The 23921-nt window shown below is 40.6% G+C and overlaps 3 protein-coding genes across 5 annotated transcripts in view; 2 read left to right on the forward strand and 1 right to left on the reverse strand.

Annotated features, from left to right (window-relative positions):
- Positions 1 to 1063: 1063 nt before the first annotated feature.
- noto (notochord homeobox) lies at positions 1064 to 2104 on the forward strand. The gene is made up of 3 exons (XM_005728710.1): positions 1064 to 1442; positions 1557 to 1744; positions 1870 to 2104. The coding sequence occupies exons 1-3, from the start codon at positions 1064 to 1066 to the stop codon at positions 2074 to 2076; spliced, it is 774 nt and encodes a 257-aa protein (XP_005728767.1). The 3' UTR covers positions 2077 to 2104.
- Positions 2105 to 5291: 3187 nt separating this feature from the next.
- On the forward strand, positions 5292 to 14485 carry emx1 (empty spiracles homeobox 1). The gene is made up of 4 exons (XM_005728673.1): positions 5292 to 5443; positions 9368 to 9781; positions 11454 to 11638; positions 13956 to 14485. Exons 2-4 carry the CDS (start codon positions 9430 to 9432, stop codon positions 14121 to 14123), a joined length of 705 nt encoding a protein of 234 aa, XP_005728730.1. The 5' UTR covers positions 5292 to 5443; positions 9368 to 9429; the 3' UTR covers positions 14124 to 14485.
- Positions 14486 to 17512: 3027 nt separating this feature from the next.
- The window catches only part of sfxn5a (sideroflexin 5a), a 21632-nt gene continuing 15223 nt past the window's right edge, over positions 17513 to 23921 (reverse strand). For all 3 annotated transcript variants that reach the window (XM_005728674.1, XM_005728675.2, XM_013909684.1), the window contains 2 exons: positions 20301 to 20418; positions 17513 to 18441 (listed from right to left, as the gene is read on the reverse strand). In XM_005728674.1, coding sequence (XP_005728731.1) covers positions 18364 to 18441; positions 20301 to 20418 — 196 coding nt within the window. In that variant the 3' untranslated portion in view covers positions 17513 to 18363. The remainder of the gene's footprint in view (positions 18442 to 20300; positions 20419 to 23921) is intronic.

A 23921-nucleotide genomic window follows, 5' to 3' on the forward strand; every position in this document is an offset into this window, starting at 1 on the left:
GGCAATAATCCGGGTTGAAAGAGAGGAAGTTTTTTTGTCCTAGAGTTAGTGTAAAATCACCCCCTTAAACAAAAAAGAAAGAAAAAACCTAACAAGTTTTTTTAAAAAATAAAATAAAATAAATGTATGCAAAATAGCTGTGCAGTGATAATACTCCACATTTAGTATTTTTAGACCATAAACCAACCCGACCTCAGATTTAGGGCTCAGATTCAGAGCAACTTTAGATTGTTTGAGAAATCAACCAAAGCCTTGCCTTCTCTGAGGAGCTAAAGGACGGGACAGATCAGCATGTGGATTAACGGAGTAATTGAGATTAGCGGAGCTGCAGTTTGGTAAAACCTGCAGCGCTGCGCTCACCCGCTAAATATGACGCCTCAATTACGCAGGGCTGTTATTCAGTTTCAAGAACCACACCGTTGCTGCTAAAATAAACACTTTGGGAATAGAGTGCATTCGTTTTATACCGGAAACGCATCACAAACTGTTAACACACAGACGCAGTGCTTGATTTACAACTGCAAACACGTATCTTAGCGTGGAATTCAGAATACAGGATACAAAAACAGAAAGCAACACAACATTCCCTTTCTCTGTAGCTTAAAGAAGGTTTCCAATTATGAAGTGCTTAAAGCATCTGTCGACCAGCCTGAACTTAAAGGACACAAAAATAAGATGATTTGGTAACATCAAGGCTTTCCCAGCGGTGATGATTACATTTGGACTTAAGATCCATGCAAGAATTTGTACTCTAGCAAATCTCTTGAGTCCCAGCCCCCCCAGCCCTCTTCAAAAGGCTGCTCATTCAAAGGGTTAGGATGTTTGACAATCCCAGCTTGTATTACTCCAGCAATTAATTGGATACCTTGTCGGGATGTTCGCCTCTCATCTGCTACTTAGAAAGACAAAGGGCTGGCGGGGGGCTGTTGACACCTCCGTGCGCCTCTGGACTATAAATTGAGACACTCCGCAGAGGAACAGCATTCACCTTCCTGCTGGACTTGGAGAAGCAACTTTTTTTTCAGCAGAGACCTTCATAAACTAATTTTAAACAACCGTCAGCATGCAGGTACCGATCGGAGCTTATGGATACTCCGTGCGTAATTGCGCACCTGCGTCGCTGCACCTGCACTACCAGGGAGGGCAGTGCGAGTCGAAACCACCCAGTGGGAAATCTTTTACTATTGAGGCTTTGCTCGCCAAACCCGAGGACACAACCAGCGGCCGCACGAGTCCTGCTAAGTGCGGAGTAAAATACGAGCCAGCAGCACCATCTCTGCCTTTTACCGGACACGTAGGCTTACCGATAGGACCAGCTCCGTGGGTCTACTCCTCACCCAACGTGTTACACTCAGCGATCCACACGCAACCTGGATATTCCGTCTACTGTTACTCACCTTTCACCTACCAGCCATCGTGTCGAGGCGCACTTTACGCTCAAGGTAAAAACAAACAAACAAACAAAAACAAAAACATCCGAAAAGTAGTTTGTCTGTAGAAACGGAGACCTTTACGCGGCAGTGTGTGTGTGATTATATGTTTCATCTGTTCTGCAGCTGCAATGCCCAAAATCAACGTGGGGCTACATTCGCTCAAAACGAAAGGTGGGAAGTCAAAGAGGATGCGCACCAGCTTCACCAGCGAGCAGCTATCCCGCCTGGAGAAAGAGTTCGCCCGGCAGCAGTACATGGTCGGATCGGAGAGATTCCTCCTAGCGTCTTCTCTGCAGCTCACCGAAGCTCAGGTAATAAAATCTTACCGGAAAACACATAGTTTAGGTATTCTTTCAGACATCTCAACAACTTAGTCGTCTTAAGGTAAAAGTACGATTTCTAAGTGTCTTCTTTCTTCTTCTTTTTTACCCCATAGGTCAAAGTCTGGTTTCAGAACAGACGCATCAAGTGGCGCAAACAGAGTCTAGAACAGCAGCAGGCCAAACTGGCCAAACTGGGCCTGGCTGCTCCACCGAAAAGCCCCGGATCTCAAGGGAACGGAGATGAGGGCGATGAGGATGAAGAGTTCTCCGATTCGGATGTGGATATTGACGTATCTGACGACTCCAATGAGCACTGCTGAACCAACCACCGGACCTTTGACTACAATAAAAAAGAGGACTTTTTTAAAAATATATATATGTACATATATATATCTGAGAAAAGAGGCTAATAGTCTCCAACTAAAAATATTTAATAGATTTATAGTTTTTTATTTAATTGTCTACATTTATTGCCCTTTTGATGAGTTTGTTTTTGTATATCTGAAATATTAAGAAAATATATTTTATGAAATGAATGCAAAACCTGTCCTGTTCATTCCTTTATATCCAATTAGAGAGATTTTAGAAGTTTAAGGCAACAGCAGCAAACTCAGCAGCTTAAAGTTTGTTTGGGAAGCAGAGACATGTTACATCATGTTCTTCAAATCTGAATTTTTAATAGTTTGAGTGAATTTGCTGGATGTTTGCTGGGGTTCATTATTCATTGTCAGTGAAATGTGATCACACAGTTATGAAGAAGCAAATGAATTCATGTTTGAGGGGTTAAAAAAATACATGGCACATTAACTTCAAATCTGGTTCACTTAGTGTTTTAGAGAAAGACTTGAAATCCTGTTTTCAGAGGCATCATTTAGATATTTCAGAGTTTTATTTAACAAATAAATGAACTTTCATCTTTGCTACATGGAGCAATGTTCATCTTTAATGTGTCCTAAGCAGGTCATTCTTGTGTCTTTCTGGACTTTGCTCATTTCCCTCTCATCTCACTCTGCCAAGTCTGAGGATGATGGGAGATATTTCCTTCCAGGTTCGATCCAATGTAAAGTCTAGGTTCCCCTCTGGTTTAAGCTAAGCAAATAAATAACCAGCTCAGGGATTAGCTGGGATATCTGTAACCCAGGGTGGTAGGGGTCACTGTGTCTCGGAGCAAGAGAGCTGGGTCTCACTGTTTAATCTGTTTAAATGGTCAATACGACCGTTCTCACTGTTTCTCAGTGGACAGGGCTTCCACATGCCCACCCACCGCCAGCAGGTGTCCTGTCTCTGCTCTATTGAAACGAAAGGGACTCATGCTGTCTGCCTGGCAGACACGAGGGATAAAACAGAAGAGAAGACGGCACGTAGAAAGGATATGTGTCCATCAGAGCAGGTAATTGGGGTGGTCAACTGAAACTCGCTCACATTAAACAAAGAAGGCTGATGGGAACACACAGCGTCTACCTCTATAATCTTAAAAACATGATGACACATTTCATGTTAACAAATGCATCGTCATAGGGACAACAGAAGGTACAAGTCAGGGATGTCAAATAGATTTTAGTTCTAGGTCACATACAGCTACTTTGATCTTCAGTGGGTTGGCCAAGTGAAATTACAAGATAAATGAGTAAAATGAAAGAAAAAGTCTTGGTAGTTCATTGCCCAGACTGTCCTGTAATTCTAAAATATAATGTTTTTATTATTTCTCTGAAAAATGTCTGGGGAGGTTTTCTTTTCTTCACCCCCCCCCCTTTTTTTTTTTAATGTGACCTGGAATGTTTCTGTCATTTAATTGTTTATCTTTTACTGAATTACTTTGGTATAGTGTGAATACCAGTGGGAAGGTTGTCTTTATCAACAGGAAAAGCTGGAAAACCTATAAAAATACAGCTAAAAAAAGTTCCTAGCTAAAGCTATGCACTCCTTCACAAGCGTGGAGTCTTCGCTGGGCCAAGTTGGGCCCCCAGGCCTTATGTTTGATACCCCTGATGTAACTAATTATATGAAGGGGTTAGGCTTCTTTGCTTCTATGGTAACAAATTTGGTTGCTGAAAGTGATGATTTAAATGTATAATTTAGTTTCTATGCTCACGTTATTTTACCCGAGGCAAAGAACAATTACACAAACATGACATTTGGAAGAAAAAAGCACACACAAGTCACATAATCATATTCAATCAACAGAACAACTCCAGATGCAGATACACTTGTTTCTGCGTGCAAAATGTATTTTAGCATAAAGGTTTCCTTTCCCATGCAATATACTATATGTTTCTGACCAACAGGCCACTCAAGCTGACTAATTCACTACAAAAAGTTCAACAAAATCAAGTCAGATATTTCTTTTTCTGCCGATCAATTTAACTGTCAATTTAAATATCAGAGTGCAAGGAGACAAGGAGAAGACAGCTGGTCACCGTATCAAAGAGAAGAGTTTAATAAACGCTAACAGAGCTGATCTCTTTCACTGTCTCTTGTCCGCCACCCCCTGCCTGCTCTCTCTTGGTGCCCCCGTTTGGCCTGATTATGGCTTAAGCACCGCTGAAGGAGCAGAATTTGTGTAAAACCACAGAGAGCCGTTTCTGATGTGATCAGCCGGGAATCAGAGCCCCCTTCTCCTCTTCTCTGTCCACAGCTCCACGTAATCCCATTGAGGAACAGAAAGACGCAGCTAGAGGCCTGGGAAAACTGAGAGAGTCCAGGGGAGGGGCGGTGGGGGTCACCGGGCTCATCGTCTCAATTAGCACAGGGCACCTTAACGGCTGGATGCTTGCCAGCGCTGACTGTGCTTCTTAAGACTCTCTGCAGGGTCCGAATTGAAGGCTTTTCTGAAAGGAAACTGTAACATCTTCACTTGTCTCTTGACCGGTCGATCTCATCTGCTCTCGTGAGCTTTGCATTTCAGCACATTACACAATTTGTCTTGGCGACACAAACACAGTGGGCAATTTTGGTCTATCCACACGGGTCTCTTCAATGTGCCTTTGTTGAGCTGTGTTAATCTGAAACAACTCATCAGCAACTGTTTTGATAACTCGCTCAAGAGAAAAGACCACTCTTTGCTGGGTTTAGTGTTTAGAGCATGCACATTTCAAGCTATTAACTTTGCTCAAAGCTCAAAATGTTGGGAGAATCAATATTAGGGTTTCAGTGAATAATTAATTGCAACTAAATCCTAATTTTAAGAATGAAATAGTCAATTTGAGTCTGATCTGAGTTTCTTGATGTTGAAGCTGATGTCTCCAAGTCGCTTTCTTGGCCTCAAGAGCAGATCAAAGGCCAAAGCATTATTATAATTATTATAATAATTATTATTAGTATTAGTAGTAGTAGTAGTAGTAGTATATTGAACTCACTTTTTTTGAGGATTATTAGTGGCAATGATGATCCTTATTTGCACCAGTGAGGCCTGTTTTATACTAGCTGTTTTATATTGTCTGGTGTACCTAATTAATTGGCTACTGAGTTTCTCCCCACCAAAAAATTTAAATACAGTTCGTCACATGACTCCCATGAGTTCTTCTTCGCCTTCAGATTGTAATGCAGCTTTGATGAGGTGTGAAAGTTCTCATGGAATTCAACGACCTGCAGCCTCAATGGAGAGCGCACTCACGCTTTAACCAACATGCGTTTTAGAGCAGGCGATCGTAAAGGGGGGGAATCCCTCTTTGCATTTTATTTGCAGAGGTAAGGGCCACTCTACTCCATCTAATAGTCATTAGCTTTCATTACAAGCGTTTGAAGTAGAGGCAGGGCTTTGTCTCGACGTGAAAGGCTCGCATTTGAGATGCACATTGACTTCTGACACGGGCACGGACAAGAGGGGCTCATGCTCGGAGAACAAACTGCTTCTTTTCTTTGCCAGGAAACAGCAGTTCCTGTTAACGTTGTATACAGCGACGGAGGACGCCATTAAACAAGCTGCAGGCTAAAACAGAAAGACCGCCGGATACCGACTGTGCAACTTTTACGTTCGACAGCAAAACCTTTCATCAATTAAGTGTCATATTTTAATTGTATTGACGTCCCAAACTGAGATTTCAAACATATAATCTTAACACTAATGCACTTCCCATCCCAAAGTGGGATGTTTGTTTATGCTGAGGGGAGCCGGTGGAAGAGCGGGGCCCGTACAGGTGGCCGAACGACCGCACTTCTTATGCAGGTGCCACAAACGCAGAGACGTGCTACTTTTCTCATCTCGTTATAATGGGGTGAAATTTCCCAAGTATTTAAGTGGAAGAGATTAGCTGAACACACAACGCTAATGCGAAACAAAATGGCTAATTAGTTTATTAATGAACGGAGGAAGGGACCGAGGCGGTCTGCGGACTGATTTGATCCCATGGCTTTGATCAGCGTTAGGGGAGAACGAGCAGACAACACACGGCGCTGATCTTTGTCACACAGCCCCAAAAGCTGAATATCCCAATATTTATTTAGTTATTTCCTTTTAATTCACAAGTAATTTCATTAAGTTTCATTAAAAAAATAATATGCATCAGTTAAAACTTAAACTTCTTGTTTTCCAACTTACAAGCCCTCGTGAAGCCCCTCGCCAACCTGGAACCGCTGAGGTCACAACTTCCCTTTGATCTCCGCGGATAAACTCAAAATCCTTACAACCTTACGGTTCCTCACCTCAACCGCTAGATGGCAGCATTGACATAGAAGTCGGTGTTTTTCAGGGAGCTGTAAGAGCGTTTCAATCTTCCGCCACTAGAGGACAGCACTAATCTAAACTGCCGTCACTCCTCACAGTTGTTTCCTTTTTTCACTGTGAGGAACTGAACAGTTTAAAATGTATTATTATTATTATTATTATTATTATTATTATTATTATTATAATTAATTTATTTATTTATTTATTTATTTATTTATTTTGTTGTTGTTGTTGCTGTTGTTGTCCACTTCATATCAGTTGATTAACATTTAAAATGATAAGATACAAATTTATTTTAAGTTATGGATAAAAGCAGGCTGTTTAGGGTTTACCGTAAGCGTTTTTTCCCCCCCCCACTCTTCCATCCGGTTATTTCTAGCTCCTGCAGGCTACCTGCATCTTGGAACATCTCCGATCTGTCTTCTGGGTTTTCTTAATACACAAAATGTGCAATGATTTATTTTCTCCGGTCACACTGGACATATTCATACGTGTGTTGGGTGCTTTAAAGAGTTGTCATTTATCTCGTTTTATTTGATTCTTAATGCACTAAATGAGAATTAAGATCTCGAAAAGGTTTCAGATTGTTGCAGCTGCTACATTGAAATGTCACTATAAAAGCTTTAAGGAAACAAATCCATTAAAACAGTCAGTGCACTATTCTTGAAGATCACTTTGGTCAGACTGAGTAATAAGGGGGCCTCGGGGGTGAAATCAGCAACAGGTACGGAACAAGGTTAGAGCGCTTTCCTTTGTTTTTTGTTACAGCAGAGCGATTTGATCATCTATTAACCAGCCGCGATCAGGGTCAGCGCGTAGAGGCCCACAGGGTTTCATCATTAAACTCAAAGCGGCATTTTTAACCCACTCAGCCATCCTTCAAGTTCCTGCTTCTGATGCTCCGTTTGGACTGTTTAGATAGAGAACTGAGCTGCGTGACTGATTCCTGAAACGTTTCCCTGTAAAGGCGGTGTATTCATCGGCGCTGTTTCCTTGTTCCTCTTATCTCTCCTTACATTCTCTACCACTATAGGCTTGTGGAACTTACCGCTGACCTATAAGACTAAAATACTTGTGAAGGTTAAATTTAAAGAGTTAAAAAAAACTCCAGGGTTTAATTTTACAGCTATTTCGCGGCAGACCTTTCAATAGACACTTATAGTTATGCCACAGATGTGGATGATTTCCTGGCAAACTGTATTAGGAATTTATGATCCACCAAGAATGAATGTTAAAATAACTGAATAGCATTTATGCGTCGCCACAATCCGCACCGTGTAATTACTATAACTAAAAGAAATGGAAGTGTTCAAGGAACAGCCCCATATTAAGCTTTTCGAACAATGACCCATTCCCAGAACCGATTGCTGTCTTTAGGAGCCTTTAGCTCTAAAAGCCTAATCAACAGCTTGTTTTACCTCATAATTTCCATCGGTAATGATTTTCTAATGCAACCCCAACGCGAAGGAGCATATTAAGAGGATAATTATTAACTTGGTTAGCGCGCAATAGAAGCTGAGCGCCGAGGGAGCAGCTCTAGTAATGACAAACAGACTTTCTCCTGCTAAACTGTCCTCACAGAGGACAAACTCACAGACGTTTTCTTAAAAATATATATGAAAAAAAAAACACGAGGCAAATTAATGACGCCGTTATGTGCTTACAATAAAAAGTAATAATAATAATAATAATAATAATAATAATAATGATAAATGAGCTTAATTTTTAACATAAAAACGCGAGCACACCATTAAAAAATACAAATACACGTTGTGACCTGAAAGATGCTTCGATCTGATTCGACCAAATTTAAAAACGTTTGCTTAAATTTTAAACAGAAAAAAACCTCTAAACTAAAATTAAAAAGAACACCTGTAACAAATATTATTTCTCGCTTTTTCTCCTTTTTTTAACCGGAGCTGTTAAGTCGAACGTGCACTTATTATTGCACCGATTGAGAAACATTTCAAATCCACGGAAAATTTGATTTAAAAAACAAAACAAAACAATCAGCGGGACACCTCACTTTGTAGAGAGAAAGGATGCTCTGCTGCAGGGAGTCTGACTCACCAGAATCAGCATTCTTCACTGATTCATGTTGTTGTTGTCGGGTTTGTTTGTTTTTTTTAAAAAAAATATTATGAAGATCACATAAAAACATGAAAGACAGACGTGGAGTTTCGACTGTAGTAATAATAATTAATAATAATAACCTCAATAAAAGAAAAATAAGCGGTATTTGAAGATAAAACTTTGTATTGTCTTATTCTGAGAGGCACATAAATCTCATAATATAAATCTAATTTTGCTCTTGTGTGTGCGTGTGTTTGTAATGAGAGTTGAAAGAGAGCCTAAACGTTAAAGGTGAAAGATCCAAAGTGTCTCGATGAGTCAGCTTTAAAAAAAAAACTTCTTAACGAGCGTCAGTCAAATACTGACACTATGAGAATTCCTGAACTGGATGAATCTGCTGTGGGACGAGTGGGACCTTCTCACTCCCGTAGGCGGACTAGTTTTTTCCCCCCTCCTGTAGAAAAACTTGACATTAAAGCTGAACGCGACATGCAATGACCCATTAATTGGAGCATGCTAGTTTTTCTCAGCGTGCCCCTGCAACTAAGCTGCCCGGTCTTGTGTGATCTACAAAGCAGGTACTTGAGGAGACCTATTGGCAGGTGCTCTGGTCCAATCAGCTCCCTCTTTCCGCGCAACGTCAAGCCACATGGAAGGTTTCGGGCGCTTTTCTTGGTGCGCATTTGCGCGCAGAAACCCTCCGAGCGCGCACGGGCTCGGTGAATCAGGACAATTTGCAGCACTGTTGAGTTTTCTAGCAGCATCTTAGAGCTCGTGTAGACAAACCCTTCACCCACCCTCCCCCTAACACCCCCACCATCTTTGGCCATGATGCTTCTCTGAGAGTGGGCTTCTTTTTTTTTTTCCCTTTACAGCAAGAGGAAGGAAAATAATAAAGGCTGATCGCGTTCTTTTTGGTTTCCCTTTCTACCGAGAGATGATGTTTTCGTCTGCAGGCAAGCGCTGCTTCACGATAGAGTCTCTGGTCGCTAAAGAGAACCCTCTAACGGCGGAGGATCCCATCCGCCCGACGGCTTTAAGTTACTCCAACCCGACGACAGATGCCTTAATGAACAGTTACCAGGCTCCACCACCGGCCAGGTCCCTCTACCAGAGCCCGGACCTGGTGTTCCCGGAGACGATGAACCACCCCTCACTCACCGTGGCTCCTCACCAGCTCGGAGGATCCCACCTACAGCATCCGCACTTCTTTGGGACGCAACACCGAGACCCGCTCAACTTTTACCCCTGGGTGTTACGGAACAGATTTTTTGGACACAGATTTCAAGGTACGCGAAAAATGCGAATGCAAAACATAATAATATAATAATAATACTAATAAAAGTTTTTTTTAAATTATTACTTCGCTTAAAGATTTGCAGATGTGTGCGTATTTTGAGGTCCACTGTTGGGCTATAAAGGCCAGAATTCTTAGTCTAGAATTAAACAATGCGTTATTCTGTGCGTAAAATGGTGAATAAAGTAGGTGGAGGTGATTAAACTAATAAAATAAGTGTGTGCATAACACGTGGTTTCCATAGTAAACTAAATATCTTTGTGTGGGATTTTTTTCAACAATATGACTGTAGATTTCAAAAGCAGTTTTAGTCGAACAATAAACTGTAGCCGCAGATATCACAATCCACAAGACCACTGACAGCTTGCAGCAGGCTTGTTGGGCTCCTCTCATGTTTCCCACTCTCGTTTGCCCTGCAGCTACTCTCGGAAAACCACAGGAGGAAAAGATAAGCAGCCGTGTTGTGTTTTTTCCCCACATAAAATAAAATTCGCCTTAGGTGAGGCTACAGTTTTTTTTTCATTTAATTAAAAAATCTTGCACAAAAGCCAGTCCACAGAGGCAAAATAGATCAAATCTACCATAATAATTTCATCGTGAGGGGAGGGATGCGGAATAAAAATCTGATGCAGAGAGGCTTTGAACACAGCTAGTGGTGACAAACCTCAGCCACACCTACCCTCCAATAACTATACAGCACTAAGACCTGTTATTAGTAAGACATGAAAGATAATCTACATCTTTTTATTCATTCAATAATTTTTAACTACGTAATTGTCTGGACAGAAAATGTCATTTTGGGGGGAAAAAAAGCAATGTTGCAAACGCATAAAGGGCCCCTTAATTTAAAAGCAAAACAAAAACAACTAAATAAATCAAATATCTGTATCATAATTATACCATAGGCTAATTAATACATACATTAGCCTTATTGGATGTAATTGGGTAATATGGGGAATTTAACAGAATTTGTAAATGTAAAAAAAACCAACAAACAAAAACCCAAACATTTATTTTAAATAAAACAGTTTGCACCAAAAAATAACTCTGAGAAATATTGACCATAAAAAAAATTCTCAAAAATATTTTCAGTCTCACCTCTTATACCCTAAAAAATGCAAAATAGATCAGACTAAAGACAATAACTTTTAAAGACGCGTTTAATATATTTAGCTGTAGTCACATAAATATTTTTTATATATTACGATGTGTTATGATGTGCTATTTTATGACTCTATTCCGAATGTGTAGCCATGTACTTTCTTATTTAACTATAAATGTCTGATCCTGATTTTTGTCACGATTTATTTATTTTTAAAATGTGCGTAAAGTCATTCGGCCTAAAACTGCGTTATAGGGCAAAACTGTCTTTAACGAGTTTACCAGAAAATGAATTTATTGTGTTTTTTTTTTATCAGATTGGCAGTTTACAATGCCACGTTCAAACGGGCCTAATAAATAGCACGATTGTGCAAAACAGCATTTTGTTACCTAACTTTTGTATTAATACGCTTCTTTTTTTTTCCAAATGTCAATTCTATTTTATTAACAAAAACAGTAATAAGTGAACCATTATAACTTGTTTTGTTTTTTTCTCGGGAAAATAAAATAAGAATGAACTTTTTCCATGACTGACGTTACCGTTTCGTTGACTTCGCTGTCAGGTAACGACGTGTCCCAGGACAGCCTGCTCCTCCACGGCCCTTTCGCGAGAAAACCCAAACGCATCCGGACGGCCTTCTCTCCCTCCCAGCTCCTCCGGCTGGAAAGAGCCTTCGAGAAGAACCACTATGTGGTCGGAGCCGAGAGGAAACAACTGGCCAACAGCCTGAGTTTATCTGAAACGCAGGTAGGTTAAGCTAACGCTTGCTTGTTTAAATTAATTGCTAACGTCGCTTACTTTTGTCGTCAATACTATTACTGCTAATAAACTATTACTAGCATTTGGCTAGTTCTGGACTCTTCTATAACGTTATCCACACATAGCTACAGCTAAAATAGCCCCAATATTTTAAAGCCCAAGCAACGACATTAAAACGGACAGCAACAAAAGAATAATTAAAAAAATAATTTATAAAAATAATTTATATTTATTTTCTTACGTAGCCAACAATTCTTTATATGTTATATTATAGGCTTTTACTCGTCTGTTTAGTTGTTAGAATACATTTATTTGAATGAATGCACTGTATTGCAGAAAACTAGATTCAATTGTAATAGTTTATGGCAATTTTATTTGTATAGTGAATTTTATGTGTAAACTCAATGTGTTTAACATGAAAGATAAAAACATAAAAACCCATGTAGGTCTACTGTGCCTTCAGGCAGTAAAAAATAACAAAACAATCTTTACAAAGATATAAAACACAACACACACGTACAAGGTAACACACACTGTTATTAAGTGCAGAGCTGCGAGAATGATAAAGTTTGAAGTTTGTCTTTGATTGTGGACAGAGCTCTGACTGACCTCAGGGCAGCTTGTTCCTAAGAACAGGACCCGGGTAGCTGAGAGCATTCTCAACACACTTTGATCTAATTCTGGGAACAGTTAAAAGATCTGCACCTGATGACCTGAGAGGTTTAATCGACAGGGAGCAAGTCAGAGATTTATTGCGCGGCCAAACCATTTGGAGCTTTCTGAATTAATAGGATTTTAACGATGATTCTGTGCTGAGCTGGGAGACTTTAATATGTTCAAATTTCTGCGTATTTATAAGGACTCTGCTGCATTCTGGACAAGCTGAAGCCTACTGATAGTTTGAATGATCCTTCAAATGGAGCATTACAGCACTCTTGATATGGATGCATCAAGCACTTTGATATAAGTATTTTCAAACTTTTTAAATATATATTTAAGTGGCAGAAAGAAAAAACAGTTCTTGTGAACCTGTTAACATAATGAAAAACAGAAAATTAAAGTCCAAAATGAAAAAAAGTTCCTGACTTGATCACTATGTTTCAGAGACAGAGATGATAAATATACAAATATTTTCGTCTTGTTATTCTAATTTCAATAATGGATACATTAGAAATTTAAATTAACAATAATTAACTGAATTTATCTTACATGACATATCTGTAGGCCTATGCACTTGCATTTTTTTAACATTTACCTGACCCACATTTTGCAAAAAGAGTCTCTCAAAGGGATTTCACTCATGTATGCTCTACCGTAAGCTGTGGTAAATATTATTGATGCTTAAGTTTAATGAGTCCACACTCTGTGGGTGTCAATTAGGCTGCCTAATAGGTAAGATTAAAAGATATTTCCTCAGTCAGCAGTGTGAATATATTCTGCTTGCAAGTTTCTGGTTTGTGTCAGTCAATAAGGCGGCTTGCAATTAAGCAGCAATTGAATTATGCAAATTTTAAAGACTGTCAAACGAATACTAATAAACTCACTTTATTGGATCAGCAAGATTAAACGATAGCATCTACATGGGTGATAGCAAGGCCCGTGTCATCAGTTTATCTTAAAGTTAGAAAATTTGGATACGATTAATCAAGTCACTGTGGTCATGAAATAAGCACGAAATACTGTAATATACTATAACGTATATAATGCAGCTCACCCTCCACCCCTTTAGCTAAACAGGTCATTCACAAATGACTGCACTGCACCAAGGATCTTTAAGCGTTTGCTCTGAAAAAAAATTTACCCCAAAGCCGAGCAAAGTAAAGATTAAAGAAAAGTAATGTAAGTGTGAGTGTGTAGTACTCTGACTACATACGGGTTAGTCAGACAGGTTCATATTACAAGGTCACAGCAGCAACCGTCTGGAAGCTTTTAAGCTTGATATTTCACACATTTTATGCCATCCTTAGTCATTAAGTCTTTATGTGCATTTCTGTTTTCCCTCTCGCTTGCTAAACAGAATAAACTGCGTTGCTTTATTTTATTTCCCTTACTGCATTTCAACTATACAAGTCAGAAACACAGTTTGCCAAAGCACATACTTTGTAGTGCCATAAAGAAAGAGAGAAGGGAGCTTCTTAAGGAGTAATTATTGTGCCTTTATTAGATCAACAAAACCACAACATGGCCATCATTTATCTTATTAGCTGCTTGTGCGTTGGGAAACTCAAAATGTGCATCTAAACAGATGTTCGTTAAGTCTTTTCCTTTTTCTCGGGTCACACACTGAGTGCTTTTCTCTATCCAGGTGAAGGTGTGGTTCCAGAACAGGAGGACCAAGTACAAGCGACAGAAGCTGGAGGAGGAGGGACCAGACAGCCAGCAGAAGAAGAAGGGGAACCACCACATCAACAGATGGCGCATCGCCACTAAGCAGACCAGCTCCGAGGACATTGACGTGACCTCAGAGGACTAAATCTGCGGTCCAACCTCTGACAATGCTGCCCTACCCCTGCATCTGCTTGTGACGCATCAGAGGACCAATACTATTTATTATGTAATATTATTAAGTATAATTAGGCACATTAGAGGAAGACTCGAGGACTTAATATGTGATCACTGCTCATCTCTTCATCAAGGTGCTATACTCTGTGACACTGGGAGGGGTGGGGGGCATCTTATTTAATGAAATCTCCTCTGATTGTCTCTGGATGAGGAGAGATTCTGACATCGTTTGATCATTTTAGTTGTGTGACAGCCAAACATGAAGAGACATGACACCCTCTACCATGGTGTTTTTGTTGTTTTGTTTTTTAAATTGTACATAGACCAGTGAAGGTTACGTGTTTTTTTTTTTTTTTTGGGGGGGGGGGGGGTGTTACCACTTGCTTAGGTCATTAACACTTCATCGCTCGCCCTACTCCGCCACCTGAGTACCAAGTTAATTTAAATTTCTCCTCACTTACAAGAAGGAGGTGATCCACACTACGAATCCACCCGGTGAGTCGGAGGACGCACTCGGTGCCAGACCGGAAGAACAAAAACTGGGGAGAAACAGACAAACAAAAAGAAAAAATAACGTAAAGGAGCACACATCTAAAGACGATTCAAAGACCCTGCATGACTTTATTCCCACTTTCACGCCTTCAAAGCCGTCTTGGCTCTTTGTTACACTTCCTAATGAAGATTCTTCACAGTAATGTGACTCTTGGCCAGCTGTGCATGACTCTGGGACAGATGAGAAGCTGCAGAGACCTCTGGTGTTCGGGTTAACTTGAGCTGCATAGTACAAGTTCACAGCTTCGTGCTTCTTCTGCCATGGCACATTTGTGATCGTGAATGTGTGCAGATTTCATCCAGCACTGTGTGTAGTACAAAAACGTAATATGACCGGAACACAGTTGTGCGAGCGGAACGTGTAATTACAGAAAGATGTTTTAGAAATAAAAGTAAAAATTATTTCTCTGATGGGATACGCCATTTTTGTGTGTGTGTAACTCAAGTGTTTTCTTTTTAAACTTCAGATACTGCAAGATTACATTTCATTACAGCCATTGCAGTTGCAGATTTGATTTATTACGTCTTACTTTCAAACTCAAGATGCATGCAAGTGATGGGAATGACAACCCGGCAATACTGGAGCACAAATGAAGGATTTTACTGTTCTTTTTGCTGTAAGCTGCAGCAAGCTTAGGTGGGTGGTGCAATCCAACATCCCGTTAAGGTGGTTTCTCTTTGAGATTGATGTGTCAGGAATGTTGCCGGACAGCTGCACAGGTGTCAGGTGTGTTAGCCATCAGTCTGTATTTCCTCTGAATTCCAGCAGAAATAGCACAGAAATCATTCCCATCCAGAGGCTGAAACTCCTGGAAAAAAAGGAGGGAAAGTAGTTGGCATTGTGCAGAAGCCTTTTCACCAACTGCCACAGTAATCACCTGTCAAAGGAAACGGAAGGAGCCTCTGCCTAATGACCCCGAGGCTTTAGAGATGAGCCCTGACGGCTGACCCTGATGACTTGTTTTGTAAGCTAAGAGGCACGGAGACGTACGAGTAAAATGCACTGCAGTAGTGCTCACTTTTTTCTTGTTTTTTTTTTAACAGCGGTGCACAATACATCAGACATCTGGAGGTGTAAAGGGGCCATATGTTTTGTTTTGAGTTCCAGGATATCCTATACTCACTGCAGGTGCAAATACATTGTAAGAGACATTGACGGTTTCCAATCATCTAAACAAACACAATCAAATGGGCTTATTTTTATACAGTACAGTAGCTCACTGACACTAAAAGCTGTCTTGACGGTGAGCGGGTTGCTTAAGCCCAATCACATCTTGATTAGCTATAAGGTCAGCGCAATTAACGCGAGCTGCACCTCTAAGTCGTCTGTTAGGAAAACAATTAAAGGCAAAAATCAAGCTCATCTCCCTAAACGCCCGGTCTCGTGTCGCCTTAGTCAGCAGAGGGGAGAGTTTAGGATGAGAGCAGGAAACCAGCGTGAATAACAAGTGTCTCTCCAGACGTGTAGGGTTAGGAGCTGCTGCTGCTGTTGTTGCTGCAAAGGTGTTAGAAAACTCGACCGAATCACTGTGGGTTTAATCAGGATTTTCTCATTACTTGCTTTCTGGGGGATGATTGCAGCTTTCTGTTTTCTCAGTAAAACGTACAAATTACACTGGCTTTAAAATTCCTCGTTGAGTGATAAATCATGCAGTGCAACGCACACACAGAATTACACGTCTAATTACTGAAAGAATGCTGCTAACTATGCCCTGGTAGCATTTACACGGAGCTCAAAGTATAGCTGAAAAACTGAAATTATAGGGCACAACCCACAGCACCTTTAGAGATGACGCTGAAAAACATTTGCTGGCTGAAAAATAATATTCAACATAGATTTATTGGATGTAATTAGAAATAAATAAATGCAATATATCACCGTAACCACGTTAAGCAATTTTTATTTTTGTTATTTTATTGTTTTTATTTTAATGTTAAATTTAAAAAATACATTTACTGAATTTCAGTGAGATATTACAAAGCTAGTAAGCAGCTTCCGGTGATGGGACGCCTTGATCCTGCATTATAAACGTCTCAGCTGTGGGATAAGCTATGGCGGTGGAACCACTCTGCTGGGCAAACTATGGCACAATTTCTCAAATCGCATGATTTTAATGAATTGTGGCCTTCTTAAAAAAAATAATAATAATAAAAATTCATGACATTTTCTGCAACATATGTTTTCCACAGCTTTATGATATGCAAATATCAGCCAACAAATATCAATATCGTTCAAGTTCTGTTAAAAAAATCCCCCAATACCTTTTGATTACCAGTTTATAATCTTCCTCAAAGGTTTCATATACTCACCTACAAGAGACACACAATTGATACCCAACCACACCCCCCTCTGGATTAATCAGACAGATGCTGATAAATCCACTGTGGATTACAATTTAAATTACTAGCTCAAAAGCTACAACATGGTGCTCTGTAACATCAGATGACATTACAGTTAACAGGCCAGAACTAAATCGGATGACAATAACTTGGTGAGAGATGTGCGTCGTTATGAATGGGGTTTTGTTTCCATTTATTCATCTCACCCTGGTTGTGTGCCATAACTCACACCCAGCAACCTCCACTGATCCTGCATGTGGCTTCTTGTTGAATTACGCTGGAGTGCAGCCTACTGTGCTGTGTTCCCTCAGCAACCGGGCAAACATACTAATCACACACATCACAGCAAACCATCTCAATACTTTGAGAATGTTTAGATAAATCGAGCATGAATATGTACACAAAGAGAGAGAGCGAGAGAGAAGTCCCTGGTTATAAGACTAATAAAAGAAACAATTTGGAGATAAAATGTCACAATTGTGTATTTATTTATGCTTTTGCAATATTTGCTTAATTATAATGTTCTGGCTTTCACTCTGAACCAAAACTGCAACTTTTTCATTAGAAACTGAGTCACTCTTTCACTGGAGGAATTTAAAGCTGATAGTGGTCACAGGGAAGACTTGGCTCATTGAGATGCAAGGAAACTTAAACAAACACAATCAGGCTGTGTATATATTTGTTGTGCAGACACCAGAGAAACGCAATTCACAGCAAAGCTACTTTAAAAATACATAAATCAGTAGTTGCGAACGTGAGTCACAGCACCCCAAGAGAGCAAAAATAATCATTCAGATTCAAAAAGATTGATCTTGGCTGCTTTCTTATTTCCACGTTGATTGAAATACTTCCAGGTTATAGACATACATCGCCTTGGGTCACAGGAAGGTACTGACTCATATTGAAGGGTCAAAAACAAAACAAAAAAGGCGGGAAGCATTTGTATCTTCATTTCATTCACAGTTTACACATTTATTTGTCCAGACATTTTAATTTGCCCATCTTTGATCTATGGTTAGCGGTCTGCTCGTTGTGGAAAAAGCCTCAAGGAACCAAGCAAGCTTATGGGTTTTGTTAACCTAATTAATCAGCCTAACTGGGCTGTTACCCTCAAAATGCACTTGTTTGGCTTTGTCTCCTCGTGTTGTGATACATATTTTCTTATCACTGTTGCTGCTGATTCTTCGTATCAGCTGTTGTTGTCCAAACGTGTGCTAAAGCCACTGCAGCAGCAGCCAAATTTGACACAATTAATTCCCTGGCAGCGTCAGGGCGGCTCGAGCGTACTTTCTTCACATTTCAGTTTTGGTAGCGATCACTCAAAGTCCTTTATTGTATGTCACAATCTTACAGTCAGTTGCCATGGCGATCTCTGGCTCCAGCTGATCTACACTGATCTGTGGGAAACCAAAGCAGGACAGAAAAGGTCAGTAGTGCAAATGGAAATATTTCGCACAAATCGTCAGATATAACAGCTTCGATGCAGTATGTGCTGTATATGCAACCGTATATCACCGACACGAACCGCTGCATAGAGACTGGAAACTGACTGTAATTCTCAAAGGCTTTAAATGTTCTGTATTTACTGCTAATGTGCAAAAAGAGCCAATTTGCCAGATTAAAGTCTAATTTGAGGTTTGCATCACCTAATATTTGAACCAGAGACAGATGGCTGTTGGAGTTGGAGGCAGAATCCTAATCAGACATCTTGGTAGGTGTGAAATGGGGAAGTGGGACAAATTGAGTAGGCGGGGGGTCCAAGAGAGTGGGGCATTCATGTTGCTTTTTGGGGAGATCTTTTTTTTTTCCCTTTTTTTTTTTCATCTGCTATCCTTGTGAAAGTGCAAAAAGGACTTGTGAGAAGAAGAAAAAACAGGCCCCTCTGTGGAACTGGAGGCAGCTTTTCACAGGACTGTTGGCGGCACATATGTCTGAAGTTTTTTGCCATATGGCTGTCTGAGCTATTTCAAGTGGTAATTAAATCCTAAACATTTTAAAGCCAGAGCTGGTTGGCTTGTGTCAGCAAGTCATTTGGCAGAGAGGAGACAAAGAGAGAGGGAGATGGAGTGGAAAAACATAATTGTGCCATTGCCGTTTAATGAGTAGAATGATACATACTGAGGCAATAAGGCTAAAGTTAGATCTCAGCCCGCTAGTCTGGATGGCATCAGTGGCGGTGAATAAAGGCAATGGTGGCTCTGGGCAGATCATAACAGAGCAGGTTGAGTCTCAGAGGGCGGCGCCTCATTAGGACAGCGCTGCTGCACAGCTCAATGGGAAATACTGGAGAGGTCAGGAGACGCTGGTCACCGACATCATCATTCAACCTGAGGCTTTACATTTGCAGCTCTGTGTTTGCAATGAACAAAATCTCAGGACTGAGCATGAGCATCCGAGCATTAGGCAGGAGAACAAAAACTGTGCCACCGCAGAGACTCAAACATTCATCATTTAGACACATATGCTCGAACACACATCCAACATATCTGCAATTTTAGAAGACCCAATATAAAGCCCTGCTTAAGTCTGTTCTGTTTTATTCAATGTTGAAAAATTACAGCGGGGGAAATGATTATTTGATCTCCTGATGAACTTGTAAGTATGCTCACTTCAAAATAAATGAACTGTCTTTTTTATGGTATTTTCATTTTAATGCAGAGAGAGAAAATCAAAGGAAGAAATAGAAAATGACCATCAGTCAGTCTCGGTTTGGAGCTCCATGCAAGATCTTGGCTCATAGGATGAGGATGATGATGAGAACGGTGGTGGATCAGCACAAAACTACACCGGAGGAGGTTGTTAATGATCTGAAGGCAGTTGGGACCACGGTCACCAAGAACACCATTGATAACACAGTTCCAAAAATCTTTGGAGGAAGAGAAATGCAGAGTATGACCCAAAGAACATCATCCCCACAGTCAAGGTGGAAACATTATGCTTTGGGGCTATTTTTCTGCGTAGTTTACAAGACGGCTTCCTCAGTACCGTCATATCTTGCCTGAGAACCTCCTTCTCTCGGCCAGAACACTAAAATTAAATTGGGTCATGGATGGATCTTCCATCAGACCTCAAAACATACCCCCAAGGAAACAAGCAAGTGACTCTGGTTGATAGTTCGTCTCTCTCAATTAAAATAAAACGACCATAAAGATTAGCCTGTTCACTTCACTTCAAACTTACAAATTTAGCAGGGGATCAAATAATTATGTCTCCAACTGCATGCTCCTTAAGAGAAAAAGAATTGGGCATGAAGTACCTGCGACATCTGTGGAAACAAACTGATGGCAAGCGGCAGAGCCAGGCTGAAGGCAGCGAGACACACGAGACTGTGGACAGGCAGGACGAGCCTCTTTTGTCTCTGCAGGAGAGGGAGCCTGACGGGAAACAGAGAAGAAGAAACAAGTCAGTTGTCAGCCATACACCCAGACCATGGGCAAAAGCAACAGGTTCTCACACACAACACAGTGCAACATAGCCTGGGCTGCATATATAGTCAACAAACACACATATGCTACTGAATGAGTGTTTAGGGACCAACCAGCTACACATTTTAAAATAAAGGTGAATAAAAGCTGGATCATCTTGTTATATTTATAATCTTCTGTTGAAAACTTTAGGTTCTGGCCAGGGTCCCAGCAAAATGTGCTTAAGAAAGGAACATGACAAACACCCCAAGACATTGACGGAGTCTCCAACCCCGTTCAGGTGCCAGTCAGCACAAGACCTATGCAGCACTAGGCAGGCTACTTTTCCACACCATTCATCACCGAAGTTAATTCAGTGCAGTTAAGCTAAATAAACCCCGGCAAGAAAGTCATTTGTCAGGACCTGATAAACCTCACGTGGATCAGCAGGTGAGCAGATCAAAACATTTTGATTTCACACACACTATCAGCTGTCCACTTCGTCGTTACACATGTTTAGCTTAAACAAGCCTTTAATCACCATTTATGCAGTTAAAACTGAACCGCATGATCCTTTGCTAACATTTTGCAAAAGGTTTCAAAAATGTATTCCCATGAGCTAAAGAAAACAAATGCATGTTAATTTTTTTAAGGGCATTTAATAAATCAAACGAATGAAATATGTTTCTCCTCTCTCTCCTCGCTAACCCTCCACTAGGATAATCCCCCTCTACATTGAGCGGGACAGCGAAGCTCAGCAGGAGCTTGAGAAAGAGCCGCTCTGTCTCTCCACCGCTAGCGACGCCTCTCCCCCTAACGAGGAGAGCTACTGCCTAATGAGAGAGCTCATTAACACATATGGCTGCCATGGTTTAATTAGGCTCCGTGCACACACACGCACGCGCATACACACACACACATGTGCAGATACACACACGTGGAAAACTGCATTTTTAACAAAAAAAAAGTCAACAGGAGAAAAGTTGCAAGGTATGTGAGACGTGACAGGAACTTGGATTCGGGCTCGTGCAAAATTTAAAAACCCTTTTTGGTCAGGTGAAAAACCTGAAACCAACCAAAATCAGTGATATCATTTAATGTAATACTGCATTCACGGGATCTGACTACAACCTGGCTAGTGGCCATATTTTGGTCAAGGTCTTACCCAGGTTGAACTGTTTACATGGACCTGTGTCTCCCTGTTACCATGATCAAACTGGCTGTTAGACTATCCCCTGCTGACCTGTGGCGAAACACAGCACTAGATGATGATGGAGGAAAAAAATAAAAAGCAGCATCATAATCAAATTTAATATTGTTAGTCGTTCTACTTCTAACCAAGTGCATTACTGTGAAATGAAACAGCAAATAAAAGCATCAGAAATTAACACATAATCAACTACAACTGTTTCCCCCCCTTTAATGTGGACTAACAGAAACAATTTCTAGATTACTAAATCTACGATATCATATTTATATTGTTTATTTTTATTATACAAGTGTCCTAGAGTTTGCCCAAAATGTGCCCAAATGTGTTCCCATTTATTAAAAATGAATTCCTGACAGCGAAACGGTTCATTTTTATTCACTCGTTCGCTTCTGCCGAGCCATCATTTGATTTATTTTGACATGTTGGCCAGTTAGAGCAGAAAGAAGCGTGCAAACATGTGTCAAGAGGGGTTGTGTAATACAGACTTTTCACAAATGTTACAAAAAAAGGAAAAAATAATGGTGAGCATGTCTATTTTTAGCAATATATCTTTGGTGTCATATTTCAATATGAAAGAGCCTTAACATGGCCAGTTTTGACCATTGTGTTTATCTAAACAGTCTCGCTACTGCTACTGCAGGAAATATACTATCATTTATATTATTAAATTGTTATAAATAACACCTGACTTAGAATTTAAATGCTGAAGCAGTAAACCTGACTCTGAATCAGGTAACCTGGGTATCTTACAGCAAATGGAAATTCCCATTGCAGATTAATGTAGTCTGAGACTTAAATAAATAAACAGATGAAAGTCCAGAATTCACTGCACCCCCTCACAGCTACTGAAGCACATGAAGGCCAGAACCTGCAGTCACTCCCCGTGTATCTGTTCTCAGCAGTGTAATCCATCACCGAGGGGCCGCCCGGGGACGTGTCTCCATCCCCTTGTTCTCGCTCCATTGAGAGCCAGTGAAGGCGAGCTGATGTGGAGGACGGCTGAGCAGCGCTGCAGCCAACCCTCGGAGATCTACGCTCACCCCACCGCTGCTTTCTCTCTCGCTGACGGTTCAGTCATTCAGCTGCCAGGAATCCCAAACACACCTGGGCAGTCGGCCCCACCGACTGAGCCCGCCCACTCTGAGAGGTCTAGACAAGTGCTGTCAAGGATCTGCAGAGACGGCTGCATTCCTCGCTGCACCACAGGCACAGTCGCGCCATCGATCAACGGGCATCTGCATAAACACCCTTTGTCATTAAAGCACCGTTACCATCATCGCACACAACGCGGAACCAGTAGAGCTGATGTGCAGTATCGAATCAGTATTAAACAACAGCCGAGTAGATAACGAGAGAATCACAAATATTCTTTTCTTGAACAAAAATTGGACGGCTTTATAATTAATTTGTGGTAATTTAATTAGAAGACAGCTGGATCCTTGAATTATTCTAACTCATGAAACTTTCACCTCCTTCATTACCGCCATAACAGCATAATCAGCCTCTTTAAAAATAGTTTATGGAGTTTTATAAAGACAGTGGTTCTCTCCATTAAGACTTAATTAAATTAGTTATTTTCCTGCTGCAAACACTGGCTGTTTGGTCTTCTTTTCCTAAAAAAAACTATTCATATCAAAATGAAATCATATTAAGGAATGCATTTAAAGTGCAGAGCACAACCTCACTACTTGTACAGACAACAGAGGTCAACATCAGCAGTTCCAACAGACACAATCTACAATTAATAGCATAAAAAGCCAGAGGAGTCAACTTTCCAGTGAAAGGAAGAGATCAGTCTCCATTGAAAGTCAAGATTATATTTTCATTTGAAAGACATTGCAGGGAATTCTTTATTTGATCAGGAACAGTGTGGTTCTTCTACTGTTATCCTGTTTTTGTGGATATAAAAGCGATGGATCTCAACAGCACACTTTAAGACAGACGATAAGGAATCAGAAAATCCAAACATCTAAACGGCATCAACATCTTTCTGCCTTCAGTCGACCGATACATTCACAGGATAGCTTTATTAGGTGCACCAATCGGTGCTAGTATCGGGTTGGTTCCCGTTTTGCCTTCAGAATGGTCTTAATTCTTCATGGCAGAGATTCAACAAGACGCTGGAAACATTCCAGACATGTTGACATGACAGCATCACACAGGTGCTGCAGATTAGGCAGCTGCATGTCCGAAATGCAAATATCCCATTCATATTCAAGAAGCCAGTCTGAGATGATTTGAGCTTTGGGTTATCCTCCTGGAT

Source organism: Pundamilia nyererei, unplaced genomic scaffold (assembly GCF_000239375.1).
Source record: "Pundamilia nyererei isolate P.nyererei 1_Seehausen unplaced genomic scaffold, PunNye1.0 scaffold00029, whole genome shotgun sequence".
Classification (NCBI taxonomy): Eukaryota; Metazoa; Chordata; class Actinopteri; order Cichliformes; family Cichlidae; genus Pundamilia; species Pundamilia nyererei.